This window comes from Orbicella franksi, chromosome 1 (genome assembly GCF_964199315.1).
Source record: "Orbicella franksi chromosome 1, jaOrbFran1.1, whole genome shotgun sequence".
NCBI lineage: Eukaryota > Metazoa > Cnidaria > Anthozoa > Scleractinia > Merulinidae > Orbicella > Orbicella franksi.
Window position 1 is genome coordinate 44,688,349 of NC_138145.1, and position 20,778 is coordinate 44,709,126.

The 20,778-nt window shown below is 38.7% G+C and overlaps 1 protein-coding gene across 1 annotated transcript; it reads left to right on the top strand.

Moving 5' to 3' along the window:
• The first annotated feature begins 15 nt into the window (after positions 1-15).
• LOC145463903 (regulator of nonsense transcripts 1-like) lies at positions 16-20,173 on the top strand. Its single transcript, XM_081447698.1, has 29 exons — positions 16-473; positions 1,254-1,343; positions 1,763-1,930; positions 2,600-2,641; positions 3,308-3,404; positions 4,146-4,187; positions 6,580-6,653; positions 6,780-6,867; positions 8,888-9,071; positions 9,179-9,287; positions 9,478-9,597; positions 9,760-9,847; positions 10,019-10,089; positions 10,259-10,334; positions 10,638-10,841; positions 10,992-11,135; positions 11,603-11,664; positions 11,850-12,001; positions 12,321-12,438; positions 13,498-13,654; positions 13,789-13,875; positions 14,383-14,438; positions 14,529-14,571; positions 14,836-14,893; positions 15,003-15,076; positions 15,949-16,203; positions 16,763-16,888; positions 17,046-17,147; positions 17,376-20,173. Exons 1-29 carry the CDS (start codon positions 118-120, stop codon positions 17,517-17,519), a joined length of 3,387 nt encoding a protein of 1,128 aa, XP_081303824.1. The 5' UTR covers positions 16-117; the 3' UTR covers positions 17,520-20,173.
• The last annotated feature ends 605 nt before the right edge of the window (positions 20,174-20,778 follow it).

Here is a 20,778-nt window from a genome sequence, read left to right on the forward strand (position 1 = left end):
CGCGTGGCTCAGGTCGCCATCTTGGCCACGTTCTTGCGCTAGATTTCAAAACTCTTCCGGTAGTTTCGTTTTAGGTGGCGAAAGCAAGTTAATTTTAACGTTTTTCTCAGATTAAATATGAGCACTGTAGACTCTTACGGGCCTGCATCTCAAACATTGACTTTTTTAGACACCGAAGAAGCTGATTTCGGCGCGGACACACAAGGAAGCGAGTACGAATTTCACGATTTCACTGTCCCATCGCAAACTCAAACTCAGTCGCAAGCTTCGCAGCCCGAAGGGAGCCAACCTTTGGTTAATGGAAGTTCTGTGGACAAAAAGGAGGAGCTGACTAATGGCCCAGCAACGGGAAATGAAGATGCGAAAACAGACAGCAATATCTCCAAGGTTAGCAACTCGTTAGGAGAGCTGAACTTCGAGGAAGACGAAGATGAAACCTTTTACTCGAAAGATCTTCCAGCTTACGCGTGCAGGTGTGTTTAACTTAAAAGCAGTTGCCATAGTTATTCAGTTTTTTTCAAAAAACCGTTCAGTGGTTTTATAAAGAGCTTTTTTACAACTGCTTATTGCGATGCAAGCTTACTATAAAAATGTCTATCATGTATATCTTTCGAAAGCGGTTTACATTATAACTATAGACGTTTCGGTTTAGAAAATCTGAGTGGGTAGTTTTTATAGGTTTGATCTTAATCGTAGGACTTCAGTTTTCTTTATTTTTTTAACCCTCTCCACGGAAAAAGGATAAGTGTTCCTTTTTTATTACAGTAAATATTGCAAGACATCTAAGCTTATTTCTTTTTCTAAATTTATTTTTGCCATTAACTTTATAATAAGCTTATTTTTAATTTTTTAGTCTTGAAAGTTCCCTTTTAAAACAAAAGATAACTGAGTAAACGATTAAGAAGTATTTGTGGTCTTCAAACAGAGCACTAAAACTGGTCTCTAGATTATTATAAAAATGTAAATCTTGTTCTACATGTAAGCTTTAGCATTCAGCACCATTTGGCTATGTAAAATGGATTCAACTAGTTACAAGAAATGTTAATAGGGCATCTTGCCAGGGCTTGAACCCAAACACCTTGTTCCGGAGTTCGGGGCTTTTCCCACTTTCACTTGCTTGAAAAATTTTCATGCACATTACATGTACTTTTGTCTTACTGGCTACAGTGTCCTTTACATCATATTTTCTTATGGTGACAAGACTTTCAGGCTCCCTTTCTTAAGTTCAAAGCTGAATGACAGTAATTTTCCAGGTATTGTGGAGTCCATGACCCAGCATCTGTTGTCCAGTGCATTCAGTGCAAAAAGTGGTTTTGTAATGGGAGAGGAAACACTGCTGGCAGGTACGCAATGGTTCTCTTGCACAGGAAGCATCCAGAATAAATCACATTCTTCGAAATACTTAAACACTGTTAGTCTGAAATGTTTACTGAAATACTGAAATATCAACAAATGTCAAAACAACCTTAACTTGCTTGTAGTTGATGTCAGTCTTGCAATCCTTCTAGAGTCTGCTCTCACCCAGACAATAATATTCTAGGCAAACTCAAGACACTTCTGGGCTGAAACCATCCTCTCAACCATACATTTTTTAAATGATATCAGTTACCATTCATGTACATGTACTGTATGTGAATTTGAACATGACAACTACTACTGTGATGATTTTCATTCTTTACTTTTTAGCCACTTGTCTATCATACTTTTCAAGTAATGTAGTTTGACTCAGCCATTTACTCTTTCCTGTTTGTTTTGTTTGTAGCCATATTGTAAACCATCTTGTCAGAGCCAAGCATAAAGAGGTGACACTTCACAAGGATGGTCCTTTGGGCGAGACAATCTTAGAATGTTACAACTGTGCTTGTCGCAATGTTTTCCTGTTGGGTTTCATCCCCGCCAAGGCAGATTCTGTTGTTGTGCTACTATGTAGGTCAGTATGGACTTCAAAATAGTCTTTCTCAACATGTGGTGTGTCAGTCAGAGCAAAAAAAAATTCTTTGAAAAACGGCTTAACTAAAGCGAGAGAGAAAGAAAGATAATTCAAGGAAGTACAGGTCCTCTAATTGAGTGAATTTCATGCAGTAAATGCTATTTATTGGAAGTCAGTATTGAATTAGGGGCAGCAGAAGCCGAGAGAAAACAATGTCAGTAGAAAGAACTAGTGGCAAGCACCTCCACTACAGCCACCCCTCACATCTGCCTTGTGTTTTGGAGGCACTCCTGTACCTGGATTGGTCTTCCAGCCATCTCCAGACACATCCACCCCTAACATAATTTTTATAAGGTTGTCAGTGGTCCCTATCACCTGCAATGGACCACCAACATCATTTCACTCAGTTTACACCTGCCCGTTATTTGTCCACCTTGTTGAGAATTTATTCTAACATTTTATCATATTCTAGAAATTAAAAAAATCTTAAACCATTCTTTTACCTTCAAGTAGTTTTTTGTGTCAACAATTCAGAAAAGGTCTAATATTCTGCTGTCTAGAGTGTGTTATTTCTGTATGCGCTGAAGCTTAAAATAGTAATATTGAAAATGTATTGGTTGACTTTGCTAGAAAGAATATTGACTGTCATTATGTCAACTGTTTCTCTAGGCAACCATGTGCAACACAAAGTAACTCCAAAGATATGAACTGGTATGTACAACATCAAAAAGCAGTGATAATTCAAATATACACTTTTTATATTTACCATTACAAGATTGTAAAATATTTTGTTAGAGATGGTCATTACCATTATGGCAGTTGTTTGATCATGTAGTGCAGGCTTGCAAACCCTAATGCATGATTGCCAAGTTACCATCTTGTATCTAATTCTTGCTTTCCTGTTGTAACTATATTTTGTAATGGATTAAGACGAAATCCGAAAGAAACTCGAGCAATTTCAGGTTTTAGTGGACAAAAATCTGGTACCAGAATAATTTTAAGTATTTTACAGTCATTTTTACATTTTCTTAAAGCTAAATACATAAATAATTGCCTAAAATAACACCAAAAACAATTTCCCATGGGAACGAGAGAAAATAAATTTCAAAGTTCAGAGAACTTATGTAAACACAGGCAAAATTTCATCATCAGTTTCATTTCACCAGTACTTTCAAGTGTTTCATATGAGGTTCAACATTCATTTTCAACGTTAGGTGTTGCTAGAAATGATTTTTTTCTTCAGAAGACATTTAAAACAGCTGTACAGAAGTTTGCAATATGATGTAAATAATTTTGGTACTAGGTTTTTGTCCACTTGTTACTTGAACTTCTGGTGGATTCCGTCTTAATTTTTTTGTTCATTTTTGTCCTCATAAGGGATCAAGCCCAGTGGCAGCCTCTGATTAATGACCGGTGTTTCCTATCATGGCTCGTGAAAGTTCCACCTGATGAGGACCAGTTGAGAGCAAGACAGGTAAGCTTTAATAACTTTAGTGGTCATTCAGTTGGTAACCAGGCATGTCTTTTATATGAACATACTGTTATAAGAAAATTGTGCAAATCTTGTAACTTGTCCACAGATGGATTCAGGGCTATGCTCTAGAAGCGCCCAGGTGCCACATGCAACTAACTTTTGCCTTTGGGCGACTGGAAAAACTTACTTTTTTCTGACAAGCTGAAGTGCTGGGCACCCAGGATTTCATGGTTAGGAACCTTTGGGCTCCTTGTAATTTTTCTTAAAACGCAGCCTTGGGATTATTTAACTTTTAAATACTAGTAGTAATCAAAATTATGAGAGTGCGTTCGACTTCGTCACTTTTAAGTAATATAATTATATTCCTTAAAAAATTGATTTCACTAGCTAACTTTCAACCTCTGTCTATTGCTAAAATCAACATTTTTCATCAACAACCAAGGTTTTACGGACAGATACAGTGTATATCATAGTGTCAAAGTCCATGCCAGTTTAAGAGGTCCCCAGTATAAACTATGATTTGTTGTTATGTTGCTTGACAGCGCCAGTTTCTGTAGACTCACAAGCTTAATAGAACTAAAATATTAACATTAGTCTTGTTTCATGCTAAATAAGAAAACAACACTTACATGTAGCTACCATAGACAGTAAGTTTCCATCTAAATAATTATTATGCCACACTATTGTAAACAAAGTTGTAAATCAAATCTTGTATGCCCTGTTTGACCTGTATATTTGTAGATCTCAGCCCAGCAGATTAACAAGCTTGAGGAATTGTGGAAGGTTAGAACATTTTTTCCATTATATTTTTAAATATATAGTACTGTAGTTGTTGTGTACACTGTATTATTTTGCTCAGCTATTACACCCACTTTCAGTGTGTTGTGTTTATAGGGACATCTTTCAACCATCTTTCAAGGTGCCATCTTTTGTCATGCTATGTAAATGGCTGAAAGATCATTTAACTGTGAAACTGGAAATTTTTCCACTTATTAGCAGAAGAAATGACAAATAAATGATAATTCCTGAACTCAAATGGCTGAACAAGATTGCAGATGTTGCATGTTTCCCAATTTACCAGGGCTTGAAATTAACCATTTCGTTCGGGAGCCAGCTGGCGACTAACGAAAAAATTTTGGTCACCAGATCGTAAATTTTGGTCGCCAACTTATTTTATATATAACTTACACAGGAACGTGATTTTATATGTTACTTTGCATGCAAGAAAAGTCACAATTGAAGAGCGAAAACAATTAAACAACACGAGTAACACCGAAGGTGATGGTTGTCTCCATAGTCATTTTAAATAAAGCTAAGCATAAGAAGTTTTAAGTCCGTGGTTTTCATTTTGAGACAAACACGGGTCCTTGCGTATTTTCCCTTTGCTACTTTGAAATGCTGTTCTTTATTTTCGACTGGCTTTCCTCGACGCCTTTTCGCTGTTGACAGTTTGGTGAAATCCACTTTCCCTACATCAACAACTGATGAAGTATTCAAAGTTTGGATTAGCCTTTTGGCTGAATCTTCATTCCCCCCGCACGTAAAAGCTCACGTAATTCCTTCAACTGATTGGTATCTGCCGTCATTTTCGCGGCAAATGAAAAGCACATGGTGTTGAAGTGCGCCTGCGATCCCAGTTTCGGGAGAAGCCACTGAAACAGTATGGCGTGCCGTGAATGCAGAATGCAGTATCGACGTGACGAAATACATTCAATTTTTTCGATTATCTTGTAATATTCAGACATTATTTTACTGGGGACGGAAAGGTAAGTAATGTTGTAAACTAGCTACCATATCCGATTGATTTCCTAATATAAAGATTTAAAAACAAAAGTTGTGTCGTGGTTTTCTTTAGTTATCGGACAAAACGCAAGTCGCCAGCTGGCGACCAGTTCTGAAAATTTAATCGCCAGTGCTCAATTTTTGGTCGCATTGGCGACCAGTGAGTCGCAATTTCAAGCCCTGTTTACGGGATAATTCAAACGATTTAAGTGTAGCTGATCGGTTCTCAATAGTGACTTCCGTTATAACTCGGCTGCTGCCGCTTTTAATATTCATAACGTGTAAACATTCCAAATAGTCGACTTATTTCTCCTGGAATGACTTTCTGATACTCCTAACTTTAGTTTGAATTCAAACAAGTCCATCTTTCATCACTAGAATTTGAGCTCAACCGTAAAGAAGTCAGTTAAGGTCATTCCACTGAAATAGAACCTGCACTGAGATTTTTGTGAAACTTTGCCTATTGATCCATTATATTATAGGAACTTAAATTTTGAAATAAAAATGAGGGGTCCCCATGTTCATTTAGGAGCAACAGCACCTTGTTTATACCCATATAAATCCTTATAATAGCATGATGATTGTAGTCACGATTGCTTGCTCCAATGATTGCTTTTTGTCTTACACTGAGAATTGGTCCATATTTATGTTACACAGAGAAATTTATTACTCAATTCAAAACAACAGAAAAAATGATAGGTCACCATACTCGTTTGTGGGAAAATGATGATTTACCTCTGTGGCGAGGTCCAGCTGTAAACAAAAAGCCGCTATTTTTTAATGCGTGCATGCTAATCACACGTGAAATTATGTGCAGTAGTGATGCGCAATGCAATACTGGGGAATGACCTTAAGCTTACATTTTTGATATAGGCCAGGTTACATAGCATGTGAAAAGATGTCACCTCTGCACGTAACACTAAAAACAGGTGTAATGTAACGGTACATGAGGGCAGGACCCCCTTAATTCATGAAACTCTTTCACTTCTCTTTTATCATTATGATATTACAGTACCGGTCAGAGGGATTGCAACATTACACGTGCATGAAGCACGTGTACTACACGCACATTACGCGCAGTGTCCATGCACCTTACACGCACGAAGTCAAATTCTCGCTAATCCTGGGTTAGCCTAATCGGGCTTTGAACAACCCGGCCCTGGAGACCATGCTGATTTACATGTGCCAATTTTTCAAAATCAGACTAGTTTTCCACAGACTAGTTTTCCTAACCCTAACCCTAACCCTGCAGTGGAAGTTTGAAGAAAATGTATCAAGTAGAACATTTTTGTGCAAATGTTCCTTAATACTTAACACATACATATAAATTATAACCATTAAAGCAGAGAGAAAAAATAAATAGTTATACGTTGATTATTCTGTGTTTTTTTAGGATAACCCTGAAGCTAAGTTAGAGGATTTGGATAAGCCTGGAGTAGACGATGAACCACAACAAGTTCTTCTCAGGTTCGCTATTCCCTGTACATGTGCTAACTCCTCATTATCAATGAAATTCACTTTCTATATCAACCCACACAAGCTGTATTGTACTGTATACACGTACCCTGTCTTATAGTTTGCTGGTTTGTTCAGGTATGAGGATGCTTACCAGTATCAGAATATATTTGGTCCACTTGTTAAACTGGAAGCAGACTATGATAAGAAGCTCAAAGAGTCTCAGGTAATTTAATTTTAATGTTTGTCACAGGACCCATTACCCAACCAATTCCTTTTTGCTTTATTAGCCCATTGACGCCTGTAACCAGCAGTAAAAAAGCACATGAGGACAAGTGCCTTTCCTATCCTCCTTGAAGACTTTTTGTTTCTCCTATTGTTCTATTGTTTTTAAGGACAAATAAACTAATGAGAATGGACTTTCTGAGCATATTTTTAAAGGACCTTAGGGGTCTTAGAAAGACGGTTTTTCGTCTTGAAATCATGCACTTGAAAAGTGTGGGTAATAATGGTGCGTTTCAGGCCAAATCTACAAACTTCAAATGTCTTGTTTTCATTCCTAAAATGGAGAAATAAATTCTTTGGGACTTAAAATGGAAAGGAAAAACACAAATCAATGTTTAGGTGGCCTCAGAATGGAAGATCAAGGTGTACAGAGTCCTCAAACCATTCTAGTGAAGAATTTTTCCTTCCTTAAACGGCCACGAATACATGACAAGTGGTGCACTTTCATGTGCTTTTTGAATGTAGATCGTGGGTTTAAAGCGGCTTCCTGGACTTTAGAAAACAAGAATGGTAATGTACATTATTACTTCGCAGTTTATTTCAACTTTTGGAACATTTGGTAAAGCCAGGGGCATTAAAATGACTGCAAAAGTGGTTGGCAGAAACTCAAGCTTTCACTTTAGCGTGAAGAATTAATTTCAACATGCGGATCATGCAGCGTGGTACAGTGTACTATCAAAGCCGCAGCTTGTAAAATCACTCAAGGAAAAACAAAAGACAGACGCATAGGAACTTCCCCTGGATGGAAAAATCAAAGACATTTCGAACAAAGAATTCATTTCTGTATCAAGTTAACTTTTCAATTCTCCTGCTTGAAGTTTGCTTTCAGCTCCTTTCAGTTACATCGAAAATAATCGCCTTCCAATTCGTACGTTTCAAACCTGCGTTGATGCAAAGCTGCTCAGAGACCATTTGAAGGGTTTCTTTTAAACAGCCGTGACAATATTCACACAACACACTCTGTTAGCAATATATATTTACGAGTCAGACACTTACGCAGCTTTTATTTCCATGCATTTTCCAAACCAACCAACAATCCCATAAAAAGTGTAACATATAATTCTTCTTGAACCCGCAAGCACGCAAAACTAGTAACGGTTTAAGCTTGACAATTTATTATGCAACACTGTAATTGCATAAGCATCCCAACAAACAAGTTGAGATTTCATTGTCTTGTACCAAACATTTGATTGGCTGGAATTGATAATGGGACATTTGATTGGCTGGATTTGAAAATGTTGGGATCTATTGTTTCAGTTCTGCCATCTGATTGTCTGGGTGGCCCTGGTTTCAGTGAACACACTGTAAGACAGTTGAAATACGATTGATCTCAAAATAATTGGCTTGTTTTAGTCATCTTTTTGATTTACAACTTTCATTTTGCTTTCACAGCGCTGTAATATTTCGTTGTGCAGCAAAGAAATAATTTGATTTCTTGTTTTCAGATTGATTTTTACATGTGTCTTTTGCTTTTATTTTCCATTGTTTTCACAAATTTTAGCCGTTATAGTACAAGAATGGAAATTGTGTTGTATTTGGTTTTGTTTTATCTTCCAAAGTCAATAATCAACTCATTTTCACATATTCAATTTTCTTGGCATGCGTGGGATATTTTGTCGCACGATAATGAAATAATATAATTTATTTTTTTCTTATCAGTTTTACACATCAGGTTGAATTCTTTTTGTTAATATTTTTTAATATTTTGGCCCTTCATATATTCAACCTTTAAGAAACGCTGTCTTGCAACCTGATCTTGTGTCGGTGGTTACTGTGCATATGGTTTATTTTTGTGCTTCGGCTCGCTCTGAAATATTCCAAATAATGTCAAGGAATTAGGGGTGGGTGGCGGGCCATTTCATTCAGGCATCAATGGGTTAAACCAAATGATTTCCATACAGTATAACTTACATACAAATATTAAACATACATGCTGTCTTTTTTATCTTTTTTTTGTACAGACTCAAGATAACATTGTTGTTCGTTGGGATATTGGTCTAAATAAGAAAAGGATTGCATATTTCTCCTTTCCAAAAACAAATGATGACATGCGACTGATGCCTGGTGATGAGCTGCGGCTGAGATACATTGGTGAATTGCACAAGCCCTGGCAGGGTGTTGGTCATGTGATCAAAGTGCCGAACAGTATCCTTGAAATGATAGAAATCCCAAACAACTTTAATATGTAACTAAATGCAACATTGTCCAGTGCCTGTCTGTAGATTTGATGTCTCCTTAACAGCGTCCTTTAGACTTTGGAGAAGAGGTTGGAATTGAGTTGCGCAGCAACCTGGGTGCTCCAGTAGAGTGTACTCATAACTTTGTGGTGGACTTTGTGTGGAAATCGACTTCTTTTGACAGGTAAAAATGAAAGGCTCCTTGAAACCTTTCAATGTGAGAAAATTATTCTTTGTCATTATGGTTATCAATTTTGATCAGTTCATGAGTTTGTCTTGTCTTGACAGCCTGGACAACTTGTCTTTCTATTCTTAAAAGTGGTTAATGTAAAACATCTCACTTTTTGTTAATGATTGTATTACCTTTTCAACAGAATGCAGACCGGAATGAAGACCTTTGCAGTTGACGAGACATCAGTCAGTGGCTATATCTACCACAAGCTGTTGGGACACGAGGTAGAAGAACAGGTCGTCAAATGCCAGCTGCCTAAAAGGTTGGTTTTACAAGTAAAAGATCCAGACGTGTTGGTGTAATATTATACTGCCTTATTAGCGATGTTATCATTGCTTACAATGTACATGTACAGATGTTGATTGTATCATTGTGGTTATGCATTGATTAATATTATCATAATGCTGTCATTGCATCTCCATAGGTTTTCAGCCCAAGGTCTTCCAGAGCTTAACCATTCACAAGTGTATGCTGTCAAGACTGTGCTGCAAAGACCACTCAGTCTTATTCAGGTTAGTAGTCCTTGAGTACCCTTGCATGACCACAAGAAACAGTCAACAAGTGCTAGCGTTTTTTGTTTCTAACAACAGAGAGAGTTGTTTTAGAGGCATGTTATGAAGACACAAGTGTTCATCAATTTGGTTTATGATCGAGATTTTTATTCTGTCTTTCTGCACATACAGGGACCACCAGGCACTGGTAAGACAGTGACATCAGCAAGTGTTGTGTATCATCTGGCCAAACAAAACAATGGGTGAGTGTTCAGACCACTATTAGGCTAGCATTTATGAAATTCCTTCATGACACTGAACAAACTATTTAAATTGCATCAAGGCAAATGTATCTCTTGCACTGGAGTCTTAATTGCAGTAGTTTGGGCTTGGAATAAAGGTTAATTATTTTTATTTTTGGTTGTCGCGCAGTCAAGTGCTTGTCTGTGCTCCAAGTAACATTGCAGTGGATCAGCTGACAGAGAAGATACACAAGACAGGACTCAAGGTACAGTGTGCTACTAAAAACCTTGTAATCTTCAAATGAGTACCTGGTGCCCTTGCATTGTGGTTCTCCACTGTTTTTCATTGTTTATTTAGTTTCAAAAAGGTCTGCTGCTCAGTATTTTTGGACACCAAAGAATGAGGGGCTTAGAAGACAAGTCTAACTATTGATTCACAATCCAACTTTCTTTGATGTCTAGATGTGCTGATGCCAGTTTAAACTTTGCTGGATTTTCATGCAACAAGTGGTCTTACACTGTAATTCACAGAGAATTAACTTCAACTATTGTATTGTGTGTGGAAATAGGTTGTCAGACTGTGTGCCAAGAGCAGGGAGGCTATTGACTCTCCAGTAGCATTCCTTGCACTGCATAACCAAGTGCGTAACATGGACAGTGTTCCAGAACTGCAAAAGCTACAGCAACTCAAAGATGAGCAGGGTGAACTGTCAGCTGCTGATGAGAAGAGATACCGGTCTCTGAAGAGGAACTGTGAGCGAGACTTGCTGCAGGTCAGTTAATTTGTTCATTTGTCAAATATGTACATGTTAGGCTACAAAACAGAAACTAGCTGCTGCTACTTTTTGACTATTATGCTAACTGCCATGTCTATTGCAAAAAAAGACTGATTTTATGTTAAAACTGATGCTTGGTTCCTTCAGCATGCAGATGTGATCTGCACCACTTGTGTGGGTGCCGGTGACCCTCGCCTGTCTAAGTTCAGGTTCCGCACCGTACTGATTGATGAGTCCACCCAGGCAACTGAACCTGAGTGCATGGTGCCAGTCATACTTGGCTGCAAACAGGTCAGTCTGTAGAATGTCGTACTAAATAGTGTTACATATAGCTCACAAAATGTTAAGGGTCTGGAACATTTCACATTCCAGAAGACAGCAAGTCACTGGAATGATAAATGTTATTATCACATTGTGCTGGACGTTGTGCTTCGCTACAGGAAAATACATGTATGAGAACTTGTCACTGCTTGGGTTAGCAAAGGATGTGTGACAGCCATGTCTGAAACCTACTGTTTCAGCTCTACAGTGTAGTGCCTTACCTGTAATAACCCAGTGCTGCTCTTGTAGCTTTTCAATATGACAACAGTACATGCAACAACTTTGAGACAAATTGCCTGACTTGTCCCAGTTATTAACAGCATTCAAGGAACCAGTATGTACAATGATAGTATAAGATGCACTTTTCTCTGAGCAGTACTGTTTATGTGTATTATCATTCATTTTATTTTGTTTGTGCATTGTGTTGTTGTCTACAGCTGATCCTTGTTGGAGATCACTGCCAGCTGGGTCCTGTTGTGATGTGCAAGAAAGCAGCCAAGTAAGTAATGGTTCTTTAAGATTGCTGTTAGTTAAGTACAGCTATACATTTGGTTTTCATAACCTCTGCTCTTGGGAGAACTCCAACACAAGTTAGGGTAAGATGTACATGAAATTAAATTAAATTTATACAGTACATGTACTTACCATGTTCTTACATGTTAACCGTATTTTGATATTCTTTAGCGCTGGGCTGTCTCAGTCACTGTTTGAACGTCTGGTGGTTCTTGGAATCCGCCCCATTCGTCTACAAGTCCAGTATCGTATGCACCCAGCCCTTAGTGAGTTCCCATCCAATTTGTTCTATGATGGAACTCTTCAGAATGGAGTTACTGTTGGTAAGTGTGAGCTATAAATCATACTATATTGTTCATGTACATGTGTTTGAGCCAGTTGTCACTTTTCGTGTTGTTTGTCTTAGTAGACTCGAGGTTGCTGGATCTCAGGAAAATACTCAGAAACTTTTAAAAGAGGCTTGAGCAAATGCATTTTCATGTAGCAGTGACAGAGTTTTCAATTGCCAGAAGACTAAAGTTTGTTTATATTCAAAGCCATCATCAGCAGATGAGCTTTGGAACTGGTGCCTTTAAGGGTAGTGGTAGTAGGATGTTTGTTTTTGTGTTGTTTGACATTCTTTGCTTTTCTCGTTTCCTTCAGCTGAACGTCAGCAGTCAGGAATTGATTTCCCATGGCCTGTTCCTGACAAGCCAATGTTCTTCTATGCCACTATGGGCCAAGAGGAAATAGCCTCCTCTGGAACATCCTACCTCAACAGGTTAACATATTCATTGTTAATCATTCTATTTGTTTGTTTGTTTTTGTCGACCCAGAAACTCAAAAGCAGTTCAACTCTAAAAACATTGAAAGCTAGTTCTGTATTTCAGACATTTTTTTACCAGAAGTTACAATTGCCTGTTTGTGTACTCCTAAAAAAAACCTGCTTTTTAATACAGCTCAGTATTTATCATCAGAAAGCTTGTGTTACAGAGAAGTGTACCATAAACACTAGCGGATAAGCCACACCTTTTAACTCAAAATTTTCCGTAAAAATCAAGGATGCAGCTTATCTCTGCTAGAACATCAACAGCAGACAATGTGCCATAAATGTGCATAACTTAACACTTTTCATCGAAAATTTCCAAGTTGGTATTTAAAGCAAACTAATAAGAACTTCAGGAAACTAATGATATCAGAGTACACATCAAACATTGCTTTAACAAGTTTGGTGACTCCTAATAGAGCCGTTCTTGTTCGTAAGAATATTTCCAGCTGTTAAACACTATTAAACCTTCGTTAAAAAACCTTTTAGCCAGAAGAGGTTTTCATCTCCTGGTGAAGTGCCTGGCTACTACACTATGAATGAATGAACAAAACCATTCTTGTTGTTGTATGTAAAAGTCTACTGAAAACCGGACAGGAATGAAAAAATACGGGTGGAAAAATACCAGAGAAAGATCCAACATTAATTTTGTCAAAGTCGGTAGACATCATGTCCATACTATTGCAGAGCTAAGATTATAGGTAAGGGTTTCAGTTTGAAGTATTCTCTGTTTTCACTGTTAGTGAGTTTACACACTGGGGTTTACATTCAATTAATCAAGAAATGCGCATGAAAGGAATCTCTCTCAAGCCCCACTTGCGAATATTTTTGATTTCTTTCCAAAAACTTTTCCCCAAAACTGGAGTTGTCAAACTCTGGGGTGCGGCTTATCTGCGAGTGCAGCTTATCCACCGGTGTTTGCGGTAACCAGAATATTGTCTGATAACTTCATTTCTCTGAATACTGCTTCAAAACCTATGTACAATCTGTAAACAAGAGTTGTTTCTTCTACAGGACTGAAGCTGCTAATGTAGAGAAGATTGCCACCAGATTCCTCCGTGCTGGAGTGAAGCCTGAGCAGATTGGAGTGATCACTCCATATGAAGGCCAGAGAGCCTACCTTGTCCAGTACATGCAGTTTAGTGGATCTCTTCATGCCAACCTGTACCTGGTAAACGAACCCTTTGAACTTACTGTAACCTAGTGGTCATCGTATGAATGGTTTTTTTTTTGTACTTCAAGGGAAGATACACTTGTTGCTGATGTCATTGTGACACTTATATCCTAAATTTTTTTGTGATATAGGAAATTGAAGTGGCCAGTGTTGATGCATTCCAAGGACGAGAGAAGGACTATATTATCCTGTCTTGTGTCCGATCCAATGAACACCAGGTATACATTGAGTAATGATCTACATATACCTTACTTATGGATTAGTATTTTGTGCAGAGTGCATGTATGATCAATTTAGTCATTGAATCCTTTGATTTCTCCATGTCTTAAGATTTAAACTGCATTTTGTGTACAACCCTAGTGAAAAGTCTTGGGATGCTTTGCACTTTTGCCAACATATTGTCTTCCTGTCCACCTCCCCCTCCCCGCCAACACAATGTTAACGTTGATTCATACAAAGTAGACCCACTATTCCAACATTGCTTGGGGGGCTCGGAAAATTAAACTATAACTTCCCACTTCAAAAGTATGCATCACCAGTTGGCACTTTTGGTCACGATTATAGATTCTTTTCCAAGATTTGTTAACCCTTTTCAATCCCCAAATCAGTATCTGGGTGTGTCGAAGAACCATCCCCAAGTTTATTGATGGTTTAGTTTTTCTATGACTGGGAAGGTGTTTATCACTCTTGGTACCTTGTTGTATGTTGTTTCTGTTTATTTGCAGGGCATTGGTTTCTTGAATGACCCTAGACGTTTGAATGTGGCCTTGACCCGAGCCAAGTAAGTCTTTTTTTAGTTTGAATACAGGGAACACGTCATATTAATGATGCAAAGTGTCCAGTTGTTTACATGAGTTTATGTCCGCTGCAGGTATGGCATCATCGTCATTGGCAATCCCAAGATTTTGTCCAGGGTAAGTTTTTACAAAGTAAAATATATTGTTTTTACTTTCACTTCATGAAAAGAAATACGTGATCATAACATGTAAGGACATCCCTGTACACACTGACAACAAATGAAACTCTTCTGTATATCAAACAGTCCATGCCAACGCGCTTTAATTTATCACAGGGACACCCAATGTAACGATGTGTAAAGATGCTAAAATTTGGCATGTTTTTCTGTGGAGAAAAATAGTCTGAATCATAATCGTTTGACTGTGTTGTAATTTCTTTAGCAACCTCTTTGGAATCACCTGTTGAACTATTACAAAGAGAACAAGACATTGATGGAAGGTGAGTTTGAACTCTACCTTGCTTTTGTTATTACTTTGCCTTAAATCGTTTGTCCAATATGCTGTAAAGAAACAGGAATTTGAGGTTTACGGCTTTTTGTGCTTTGCAGGGCCCCTGAACAATTTGAAAGAAAGTATGATTCAGTTTAGCAAGCCAAGGAAGCTTGTCAACCGCACCAATCCGGTAAGACAGCTGCTACACCTTCCTTACACCTTCCTTCAATTAAACCATTTTTCATTCAGAGAAATCTTGTTCGAAAATACCTTATTGTAGGAAGTTTGCACTTGTGTCAATCAATGCAGTTTAAATTAACATGATTTGATGAAGGGAATTATTCAAAGTGAGGGAAATTTACTCCAATAAGAGTGTAATACTTGAAGTTGAATGTAATTATTGGGAATGGTACAAAGACCACTTTTCGTCAGTACAAGAGTAACAAAGTTTACTACAAAGAACAGTGAGATCAAAAACGTTTTTCAATAGCATTTGAGTGTGGGGAAAATTAAGAGCGCAATTCTATCATCTACTGTTTTCTTTATGCCTATGATCCCAGCAGATGCCTAACAGACTTAGGTCATAAAAATGAAAGAAAAGGGGTGACATAACGCGCCTCGTAAAAAAGTTACGTTAGAATAAATTAGTGTTCCTTGAAATTACTGCGACCAAATTAATGCAAATATTTGAAAGCCTTGGTTTCATACTTCTCAAGTTAACTGAGCTCCAGTAAGTTATAAATAAAATGCCTTGATGGCATTTTCATTTAAAGAGATACCCACCTTGTATTTCATGGCAAGTTAGCTCCAGTTTGATCTTAGGATTATGAAAAACTTGTATTGGGGGGATCAAACCATCTGGTTTTGTCACAAAGGTTGCGTTTAAGTACCCAAGTAAGAAAAGATAATAAATAAATGATGACTTAATTACCGTGTCAATTAAAAATCTAGCAGAGGAGATTCCCCTGCTCTTTTACATGAATTGGCCAAAACTGTCAGTTGTACCTAGACTAGCTCTAGTGCTAGCTTTCTACGAACAATCGTTGCTGTTTTTCACTTTAGGGTGGCCGTTTCATGAGTAGCACCATGTTTGATGCCCGTGAGGCTCTGATCCGTGGCAGTGTCTATGACAGGCAGATGCCTACAGCGCCTATGGATCCTGCTGCCTTCCATGACACTTACTTCCACACTCATGACCGTCTGAGCTACATTGGAGCTGAGCGCACCATCCCACCTGCTGCTGCTGCAAGGATTCCAGTACCCGTGGGAATGTTCATTCCCCCCGTACCACCCCCACATCACTCTTATTTTGGACAGGTAGGTTACGTAAAAGCTAAATCTAAGTTGACAGTTCCTTAATGCATCCACACGTTAATACTGCTCAGTAGCTTTTATTAGACTGGTCACACACTAGTGTTTCATCCATACACTTTAAAGGTAGAACCACCTTCTACAGCATAGCCTCTTCCATGCGTTCAGTTAGTTGGGGCGCAGCGCGGAAAACAGCACGGGAAAAGATAAAAAAAAAAAAACGCGTGTTTTTTTTTTTATTTCTTCGCGCGCTGATTTTCGCGCTGCGACCCAACTAACTGAATGCCTGGAAGAGGCTATCTACAGCATAAGAAACAGTATTCAGAAGCTTTCTTTTAAATGGTCACATACTAGGGTTTCATCCACACTCTTTAAAGCTAAAACCACCTTGTACAGCATAATAAACAGTACCACGTAAAAGTGCTGTTCAGTAGCTTTTATTTGCATGGTCATACACTAGGGTTTCATCCACGGAATGAAAACTTCAAACCACATTACTCGACTATAGGATCTCAAAAGTATAAATCTGTATTCAAGCTTTCTGCAATCTATATTTCTCTTTTAGCCTCTTGCTGGTCGTATGCCTCATGGTCGGCCAGTCCAGCAGCCCAGGCAGCGCAATCAGCGAAACCATCACCATCACCAGCCTATGGCATACGCACCTCACATGCCAGCCAGCCAGGCCAGTCAGGTATGCCGATACCTCTTGTGGTTATTTAATGTTTCGTTTGTGCATTTTTATACCGCCCGGTACAAGTTTTGAATCTTTTGTGACGTTTAGAAGCAACTTTGGTTAATCTATGTTCTCTGGTTTGACCGCTGATTTGTAATTTTTCAATCCGTCACAGGATGCTTCGCAGCCCCTGTCCCAGGGCCCACTCACTCAAGGTGGTATGTCTATGAGTCAGCCCATGGCGTCACAGCCCTTGTCCCAGCCAGACCTTTCTCAGGTAACCTGCTCTCCGTGTCTGTATTTCTCGATTTCTCTCTCAGTCTGGCAGAGTGCAAGTCTTAAGAATCAAATTTCAGGTTCGCTCTCATGGGGAATGAATTGAATGCACCTATAAAGAAGTATCTAGCTTACTTGTGGTAGAGTTGCAAGTTGCAACTTATAGCATCAAGTTATATTAAATAGAATTACTTACTAAACTGACTTACTGTTACATTTAACTTAACAGGACAGTTACTTGGGAGACGACTTCAACCTAAAATCCCAAGCAGACGCGGTGTTGTCCCAGGACTCCACCTACCAAGGGGAGAGGGGAGGTTACATGAACTCCTTACCAGACTACTCCCAGCCAAACTACGCCTCCCAGTACTAAAGAATCGGCCTCCCGGCTGATAAGGGGGCAAGTCACCATCTGGCAGCCGTCATCAAGGCAACCAGCAGGTAACGCCTTGCTAAAGCCGCACCCTTGAAATGCCCCGCACCGAGGGTGTGGCACTCGCCTAAACCTTGAAGAAAAACGAGAGCAGAGAGAAACGAGAAGAGAAGATAATTTTTTGGCCGCTTTTACAAACGGCAGATCTTAACGGTTTTGACGCCGCCAAAGGGAAACATGGATGTATTGAACTTGGACTTTGTTTTTAGACAGTTAATTATCTGAGGGACAGAAAGTCTCGCTTGTTTTGAACAGGACAAACGACTTGTGAGATGCTGTGAGATGATGCAACATTACCTAACTGTAATTTTTATCACCCTATGGGTGAAAAATTTATACAAGAGACAGCAGAAGGCTTCTTTTTAGTGAAGAGTCTTGACGATTTGGCATTTCTTGTGCTTTATCTACTTATTGGCACTTGGCATCTAGCTTGTGCTTCCCGCTTCGAGCTCCTAACGTCAAAGCGGCTGAGCAATCCATGGTAAAAGCTTATGCAGAGAAGTCGCTAACAACTCGACGTTGAACAGAACACGCTCATAAATCTTGCTGGCTTCTACTTCTCTGCTTTTCCTCATAAAGAAACTACGAAGCGTCTTCAACCAGTTGGAAGTTCTGTTTGAAGAATGGGAACATTTCAGCTGATTATCCAGCTTAATAGAGCAAGAATTGTTGTTCGGTGGTTGGTCATTTTCTTGGAAGCCGATCGAGTTGAAACTTTAACATCTCCTGTGCAAGAGATACTGCAAGCATCAATGTCTGTTTTGTGTTGAACTTGTTAATAGTAGCTTAACAGAAGACTGAGTTGAACACAAACTCGGGAGATGTCAATTGCCGAATGTTAGTTAGATCTTTGGCTAAAGCCTTTTTGGGTTACGTTAGCAGGGATGAATTGTATTAAAACTGACAGGTCTGTCTCAACGGTTCCCGGCCGGTAACAAGATATCTTTCGTTGAATGGCCAAAAAAAGAGATGTTGAAGTTTCAAGTTGACCAGCTTCCCTAACAAACCTCTCATGCGGTTTCCTACAACTTGTCATAAAAGACTGAACAGAAGTTAGCTTTAAACTTTGCTTCGATTCCATTTTCTTCCTGCCATTGCTGTCTTTAGAGAAAAGAATCAAAAGTCAACTTTTGATGGAACATTGGATTTTTAACTCGGTTTTGCTTCCTGAAAGGAAAGATTTTTAAGATCCCTGGAAACGATGGGCGTGCGTCCCGTGAAGTTCATTGAAGTGGGGTGTCTTATTGCACCCCTGTCACGTGTTACTGTTTTTTTGATTGTAGCTTTTGAATCTTATTTGATTAGTGGTGTTTGTGTTGATCGTGTTTTACCATTGCCCTGTTCCAATGAATTATACATTACTTTAGGGTATGCAGACTAAATGTAATCAAACATTTATCATATTAACCAGGTTTTAGTAGGGTACATGTAATGTGGGTCGCTGTTGTTTCACGATTGCACTACGAGCCAAACCTTCCGTCAGTGAGGGTAAGTAGTGTAATCAGTTTAATTGATAAAGCTTGCTGTGGTCTTACCCCCACTGTAAACTATCACGTGATAACAGACAAGTTTAAGGGTTTTTAATCATCGACTCAGTGTATGCATGGTGTGAGACCATATCAAATTTACGGTGAATTTACAATAGACCACGGCAAATTCTACATACCTATACATGTATGTTAGTTAAGAAGTGTCACATTTTCTTGTTTTGAACATTGATGGAGGAAAACATTCTGCCACTGTAAACTCATTCGGCCATCAATATGCAAATTGCTCATAGAGCGTTTTAGAGCCCCAATTTCCTGGCTAAAATGGGAAGTAAATACAGTTCTTTATCGTCATTATTTCCTTAGATGTGTTTTGAGAGAAATCAATTCAACCATTGTTTTACTGTTCCACTGTCCTCATGCGGAGACGTTTATCCGTCCAAACTCCCAAGATCAACAGCAAAATTCTCCATACTGATTTTCACATTATGATTGATTCTACTTGGGAGAATTTGCCTTTGAATCAAGCAGTAGTTGGTTCTGTAGTACAGAAACTGTATCTGTAGTATATTTTTTGTTGCTTAACGCTTTCCCTCTAAGAGTGAGAACTTGAGTCGTATTGTGCTGTGGTTTGAGTGTGGCATAAAATCTTTTCTCGGGATGGCTCGTGTCGAGTGGTATGTGATGCTGTTCGTTTTAATCAATTTTTTTTCATTTTCAAAAATTTATATTTCTGCTTTTATATGCCTTGGTTTTTTGTGTACTGTCTTAACACTAGGTGTAAAACATGAGCCATTCCTATACTGATGTAAGCTCGTTCCTTTATAATACATCATTCTTGATCTGAAAGTTTTCTTAATTGTTATACGTGATTTTAAATTTCCAAACCTGGATCATTTTTGCTCAACGATGATTTGCATTTGTAGATCTTGGTAGCCAATTCCAATTTCAGTGGTTCTGTTTTCAAAGGAATACGAGCCTCTGACCTCAAACAACGTGTTCTCTTACTTCTGCCGATTGAGTTTTGTTAATGATTCTCTTTTATTTTACCTGGTAGTGTGACGCGTACATCTTACATACAGTTGAATAAAGAATAGTGAACGCTTAGTTCAGTTCGTCTTATTTGCTTTGTTAAATAATTACGAGAAAGTCGAACTTCACACTGACTGGATATTTTAAAGCAGTTGTACAATTACGTTAGTGTTCTAGCGGTCGCCACAAGAACTTTCCTGATTGGCTAATGGGGATGTTATACACGCCAAGATTCGAGATCTTGTTGCTAAGCAATCTCGGACCTAATCTGCTTGCTCAAGCAAGGAAGAATTACCACGTCTTATAAGAAAGTCCTGAAGGGAAGGTGTAAGGGGTGGGGGTTGTATAAATCCCATTTGCAGCCCAAACTTTCCCCAAATCCCGTTTCACAGAATTGAATTCGGATGTCGGGTTCTGACCACAAGCTGGATTTAATTCTCTTTAGACCTGCGCTCAATTATCCAACTGGAGAGCCTCCAAGTTGAAATTCTAAATTGGTTATGTTCTATTAACAGTATTTGTTTCTGATGTTTGTTTCATTATCCCTGAAAAGGCCTTCGGTAAATTGAGCCGGTCAGCGGAGCAGCGCGAACAACGACGAGTGAACTTACAAAGGTCCCCTCGCCTTTTGGTCTTCATCGCTATTTTTTGCGCTCCGGCCTCCTAAAGGGAATGAATGT